At 44.1% G+C, this 6,906-nt stretch overlaps 1 protein-coding gene across 1 annotated transcript in view; it reads right to left on the bottom strand.

Moving 5' to 3' along the window:
* Nucleotides 1-943: 943 nt before the first annotated feature.
* The window catches only part of mettl4 (methyltransferase like 4), a 7,539-nt gene continuing 1,576 nt past the window's right edge, over nt 944-6,906 (bottom strand). The window contains exons 3-8 of the mRNA XM_034560508.1: nt 6,312-6,672; nt 5,976-6,045; nt 5,555-5,729; nt 5,364-5,470; nt 5,188-5,279; nt 944-1,639 (exon numbers count right to left, since the gene is read on the bottom strand). Of these exons, the coding sequence (XP_034416399.1) occupies nt 1,398-1,639; nt 5,188-5,279; nt 5,364-5,470; nt 5,555-5,729; nt 5,976-6,045; nt 6,312-6,672 (1,047 nt within the window). The 3' untranslated portion in view covers nt 944-1,397. The remainder of the gene's footprint in view (nt 1,640-5,187; nt 5,280-5,363; nt 5,471-5,554; nt 5,730-5,975; nt 6,046-6,311; nt 6,673-6,906) is intronic.

Genomic DNA, 6,906 nt, shown 5'->3' with positions numbered 1-6,906 from the left:
CAGTGGGAGGGAAGTCATTAATGGAAAGCCAATGGAAACAAAGGCAGCTTTGTATGCGTTACTTATGGCGTGTTTCATAAAGGGACTGATTCTGAGAAATATGCAAGGATGAGTAATGAATTTCCTTGATTTGACTTTTGTTTCTGTGGAAACAGACAATAACGAGAAGTCCTTAGCGATCTGATTGAGCACCTCTCCACCTGCACCTCGCCAAAGACGTTTCATATTTTAATACAATGGAAACTTTAACGGTGAACCTTTAATATAGTACGACACAGCAAAGAGTAAGTTATAGGCTGAGGCCAAGTTAACCTCGACGTTCCTTCAACTTGCATTCTCTCTACTAGCCATCGGGGGGCGACTCCTCTGGAAGTCTATGAGAAAATGACGCTACTTTTCATTTGATTTATTACATCAGTAAACATTGTAAACATGAGTTTATGGTCTCAATCTCCAGTGTTAAAAGTCTTCTACAGCTTGATGTTCATTTAGTAAAATATAGTCATTATTATTATTATTATGGAGGATAAAGCTTTGGAAACTTAAGTCATTGTTGTTTTGAGTTTAATTGAAGGAAATCTGTAAAGAACTTTGATAAGGAGAAATAGATATATAGTTGTTTGTGTGTGTGTGTGTGTGTGTGTGTGTGTGTGTGTGTTGAGAGACTGAGACAAGCTAATGTGTAAACGACCCTGCTGGAGTGACACTCTGGCTTCATTAGCTGTGATGTGTACTATGCCGCTGTGGTCGTAACTCATTCCCATCTGCTTTTAAGACAGCCACCTCTCCTCTCTCTGGAGACCACAGACTCATTAGAGGCCCCACCCCAGAGGAAAAGGCAGGTTAATGGCCCCGCTGACGGTTAGATGTCCGACACGAGGGAGAGTGCGTCTTTCAGTGGAAACCAGGCGAATGCACGGACACATTATGTAACTGGACGCCATTAACGTGACGCAGCAGCGTTGCGCTTCGAGCGAAAAAACTTTAATACAAAAAAAGTTCTGTAGAAGGACAGCGTTGCGTTCGATATGAAACAGTCTCTTTCATTCGGAACGGGAGACATTTTGAAATTCAGTTCAAAAGAGCACGAAATGAGTAAAAATAGAAATACTTTGATCATCCTTAAGACGCACATTGCGCCAAAGATTACTCCCAAAAAAAAAAAAAAACCCTGAGTGTTGTTCATCTAAATGCAGTGTGGGAAGTTAAAAACATAGCTGCACAGAAATGCACTTTCATCTCCCTCAAATGCATCATCAATCCTGTAAAAATGTACCCCCCCCTCCCCCCGCCCCTAAAAATAATCAAAGGTCCCACATGCACGAGGAGTCAGATCAAAAGGAACTGGTATAGAAGTATTCTGGCATTGAATCTTAATTGAAAACACACTGAAACACTCATGTGCCAGGTGTTGGTGGTCGGCCACGAGGAGAGGATCCTCCAGGTGAGCTTAACCCCGTTGTGACCGCGGGTTCGTCTTCGTCTCCATCCGCTCCGTCATCTGTCGGCGTCAAAGTGAAATAGCTCACGTGCTGAAATTTGAGCACTTCGTTGCCCCAGCTGGTCCATCCGGGTTGAAGACTTCGGGCAAACAGCTCCAAGCACTCGGCTCCAGCTCCGACGTGGGGCTTCAACACCTCTACAGAAAGACCGAAACAGGGAGGAGGAATCATCGTGACTGGTTCAACTCTCTCTGGGGTGTCAATAAGGTCCTTATTGACCTTCTGTTCCCCTCCCTCTGTGTGCGTTGTGTGTGTGTGTGCCCCGTCACGTTAGAATTCCTTTATGAAGTGCAAACTGCAGACGACACATGGCAACAGTATATTTCACCGATGAGACCCAACAAACAGCCTGCCTTGGCTTTGCTGTTTCAAGGCTAAAAAGCTGTGTTTTACTGCCCTCTCTGGTTAAAGCCTTCTTAATTAATGCTGTTCTTAAAAATAGCTTTTGACTGAGGAGGGCCCTTTTTTTGCGTGTACCTGGAGGATTTAAAAGGTAACGGACTGAATGATTCGTCAATTTAACAATGTCTTGAATTACTTCAAATGAATCGACAAGGAGTCGACAGTGCAGCTGATCTTTCTGGCTTCCCGGTGCAGTTTCCCATGAAAGACAAAAATTCAGGTTGTGAGATTACTCCACTGCTTCCGGTGGCCCTTTGCTTGTTACTCCGTAATAGGCAGAGGACCGCACTGGCTTCTGCCCGGCTCCTTCACAGCACAGCACACCTCTTTCTGTGTGGCAGTGACCTTGAGTCTAGAAGAGATGGTATTCCAGGAGCAGTACACCTGACAGACACGTTTTCACTTCCTCTGCCCCGGCGCTACTCTGTCTGCTCTTGTGCATGCTCATACCACCCTGACACTGGCCTCAGCCAACACTCAGGGAGTTAATGAGCCCAAAAGCTTGATCCCCGAACCAATCCGACCTGCACAATGTGGACACTCTTCCTTTGCACGTTAGAGAGACAAAGTCACAGAGAGAAAAGGCCAAACATGCAGCTCTCCGACTAATTCAACCTCCACCGGTGACTCAGCTCTCAAAATTGAACTGGGAATAAAAGCTCCAATTATCAACTTAACTCTGAAAAGGGACAATGTGTGAAAATTGTGCGGCGAGAGGCCAAAAGCAAAGAAAGACATTTCTTAGCTAAACTCTAGACAAGTAACACATTCGTTCTTAGATATTCTGCCCATAGTTGGATGTGATAGAAGATACCATAGATTTGAATGTTTCTTCCTTAAAATCTTAGTCTTCTCCCCTTTTTGAATAGTTTTTTTAAATCAATATATTCAATGACCTGAGCACACATGTGGAGTCCCACGGGGGCTTGTTGTGTCCATCTGAATCTGGATGCCAGTACCACCAGGGTTATCCGCCTTAGGTATAGCTAAGCCTTTAAAGCTCCTCTAATTGATATCAATTAAATTAATAAACAATTAAATAACTATGTGTAGTGTGAAATAAGTCACTATATACCTCTCAGCAGTTTCCTTCAGCTGTGTGTCTTTGTGTGTCTTTGTGTTTTGAGTTTTAATTTGACGTCCTGGCTCTCAGTGTCATTTGAAGGCTTTTTTGAGGTCTGTTTCCAGTAAATAAAACCCTCTAAAATCTAAGCTACCTGCTCAGCAACAGATGCCAGACAAACAAACGTTAGCGACAGACTGGTGGACATACTGGAGCTAAAGAGTCAGATATTTACCTCAGGAGTTGGTGGAGACCACGTTGGTAGACATTCACTTGTATGTGAATAATATAAACGTATCTCATATACAGTATATATCTCATCAACGCCCGCGGTGCGACCGGGAAATCGAAACTGGGAAAACTTCCAAATTATAAAAATAAATCAACTTATTTTAAAATAACAAATAAGCCAATGTTCTGATCACAGCTTGTTGCCGCCAGTTGGCCAAATAATAAAAGTACAAGCATACTCTACCAATTTTAGCATCATTTAAAAAGGTTTTGCAGGTCAATTTTATGGCACGCAGTGAACTGGACCAATTACATCTTCCACAGACATTTAAAAAGTATTGAGGACGCTGCTCCTCACAGCCGACTGGACCAAAGTGATCTCACCCATCGGAAATACTAGTCAATTGGACCCTTTGGCATCAGGGTTCATAAGACTTGGAACAACAACTGTGAATCTATAGCTTGATATCAATCTGATAAATGTTTGCTTTTACTTTCTTTGAATAGACTGTTTTCACAAGTTTGGTGGCATGAATATTAGGAACAGATCTAAAGTTATAGGGAGCCCTAATTAATTTAAAAAAACACACGTCTTGTCTCGTGCAAACACTTTTTCTTCCTGCAGCTTGACCATCTGGCAAGGATGTGTTGTCGTGTAATGGTGCCCCATATCTCTCCATGGCAACCAAAAATGTCAGCGATAGGATCCCCGTCTGGGAGGGGAGGAGAAGTGGGTCAGGGCTTGAGGGTTGTCGCTTCGCTCCCACAGATCTAACGTGCTCGACAAAGTGCAGCAGAATTACAGGGACGGAAGTGAGAAAGCTCAGGTTAATTATGGCCAAATTCCTTTGAAACCTTTGACATTTCTAGCGGTTCCAAAATCTATTGCGGGAGAGAAATCCACCTTGCATTCTCCCGAGGTGTTGAATTATCTCGTCAGAAATAGTTAAATAAATAAAACGTTCCGCTTTCATTGGCGGCTGTGCAACAGTTGGGTCAAGCCCTTCTGATATTGCATGGCACGCTACGATTTACAATTATTACACTCACAAATCTGAGCCACACCCACTGTCTCTCACCTCTCACTGGAGTTAAAACTGATGCAACTGAGGCACGGCACAGTTACAGACGCTGCTCATCCGGGACCTGCAGTCGGAATACTCGTCTGTATTTCATAATATGAAAATACCTCCACAACAGCAAATGAAGCAGCCACAATAAACAAACCATGACCATGTATCCTAATCTACATAATATCTCTGGTGCCACAGCTCAACGAACGCCGTCATTAGGATTGAGATCAGTGTATTGTATTAATGTCCAGCCACTTGGAGGTGGAGGCTTTCTCGCCGCTTCTGAAAGAGCGCCGGCAAACACTGGCTGTGTTTTGCTCTCCATACTGCACAATAAATCGCGTTCCCCTGAGAGGCAGGGACATGACGTCAAGCCTCTCTTATTCATCGTCCCTGCATATTCATTGTCGAGGTTCTATATTGATTCTGAGTAGCGAGAGGCCATGTTGAAAGTCAAGTCTCGCAACGCCACAATCAGTGCAGATGGGACACATTTGATTAAATCTGAGCAGCAGAAGTCCCCACTCTGACAAATCAAACCTGTCATGGGTTGAGGATTCGCTTCGTCCTGTCATCATGAATGATGTTGCGTTTGAGACGGTTTTTTCTCCTTGAGTTAAACATTTTTAAAAAAGTGTGATATTTCTACTTACATAATGTTAAGAAAAATCCAGCATTTATCACATTAACGTGTCTATTTCTCATTAAAAACACACTGCAGTCATAATTGTGTGCGTCGTAACTGTTGTTGTCCTCTGACATATAATAAAATCTAAATTATGCATTTTAAATGTCAGCGTATCTGTAGTATGATGTTGGGCTGTAAAGCAACCTAACAGTCTTTGATGTTGCAGCATTGCCCTCTGGTGGTGTGAACAAATACAGCAGTACTGTTAACCCCTGTTCTTCTATTTACCTGAGAGCGAGGGCTTCTGGGAGTGAAGAGCTGATGGGACGCTGACAATCAAACGCTGGTCCTCCACGGGAACCTCGGATGTCTCTGAAGAGCTGAAAGTGAACAAATACATTCCATTAAATTGTTGTAGCTTAAACAGTATGAAGAGGGACACAGAGAGGTCAGACATGTTGCACCTTGTGGCGTCGTGTGCAGGGGAACGATATCGGCCCAGCACCAGCACCTCATATGGCTTCTTATGGTGGGAATCGAGTGGAAACACAAACCGTCCAGATGTGGTCACCTGAGTGTGTGTGGGGAGAGTCAAACATCTGGAATCACACCAGGAAGTCTACATGATTGCTGTATCTGTTCAAAGTGCGTGTACCTTGACCCAGAACCATTCGGCCACAACGTCTACCCCCCAGTGTGGATACAGCTCCTCCCGGACAAAGCGCAGGTGGCTGGGCCGGTTGGTGACCCAGGTGACCACTAAACAGTTTGGGGATGCCAGTGTTGGGATCGGGAGCCGTTTCAGCTGGGACGAGGGCAAAGAACTGTACCTTCGTTGAGGAAATAGATTTAAAAGGTTATGGGTTGTAAATTCAACAACGATATCCTGCCAAAAACCACATAAAGGTATTGATAAATGCATTATTGAACAACTAAAATAATCCTATAGCTAAGCACGACTATATTTGCACACGTTTTCGTGTGCGGCCTTAGGCAGTGGCTCCCATCCTGCCAATGTAAATTAAATTACAGATATTATTATTATTACATTTTCTCACACACACACACAAAGTTACCTGCGGCTCCTTTTCACAGATTTGTTTTCCCACGGTGGATCCATAACTATTAAGTCAAATCTTCTTCCATCTGTGTGAGAAATAAGCAGCTTTTGGTAAACAATGTCAGACTGGGAAAAAACTAGTATGTCACGCTAGTCATGCTAGAATTATTTACCGTGATAAATTCAGTAAGGGGGGAGGGGGAGAGGGTATATTTATGCCACAATGGCCATTTTCTTTTCCATGAGTTTAATTTGTTTTAAATCCTCATAGGAAAGAAGACATTCAGTCCACTCTGCTCCGGATGGCCTGCACAATATCGACACATTGCTCAGTTCCCAACATTGTACTCACAGTGGACCAGCGGTTGTATTCTGGTGAAATCAGACAGCAGGAAGGCTGTGTGTGGTGGTATGACATACTCCTCTCCCATCAGCGGGACCACTGTAGCCCAGTCCGACTCGCTCTCCGTTACCCGGGAGAACAAGTCAACGTGTGACGTACGGCCATCTTCAGCAACAAGGAGCTGCACACGCTCCTCCCGCTCCTCGTCGTCCACTAGAGGAAGCCCTTTAGCCATTTCACAAAGAGCAGCGAGGCTGCACTCCTGAGAGGGAAGGGGCTCGTCCACTGTGTCGGTCACGCCGTTGAGATATCCGAGAGACCGGGCAGAATCCACCAGGGACTTGGTTCCCTCAAGGACAACAGACCTGATCTGCATCGGCACACATCACGTTAAGTTTATAACTGCTATCTGACGACCGATGAGACGCCACAGGATCTCAGTACTCAGTAAAGACCCACAGAACACAAGAGAGATTGGATTGTCTTCACTTCACGTAATATTTAACCTAGAAATGGAATTCATGGTCTTAATTTGTTCGCTTGTCAAAGAGAAATAATTAAGTTAATGAACTACTGCACTGAAGTGCATCTTCCTTCCTGTCTG

Source organism: Cyclopterus lumpus, chromosome 20, assembly GCF_009769545.1.
Source record: "Cyclopterus lumpus isolate fCycLum1 chromosome 20, fCycLum1.pri, whole genome shotgun sequence".
Taxonomy (NCBI): Eukaryota; Metazoa; Chordata; class Actinopteri; order Perciformes; family Cyclopteridae; genus Cyclopterus; species Cyclopterus lumpus.
The sequence above is the reverse complement of the archived record's forward strand: the minus strand, read 5'-3'. Positions and strand labels throughout refer to the sequence as shown.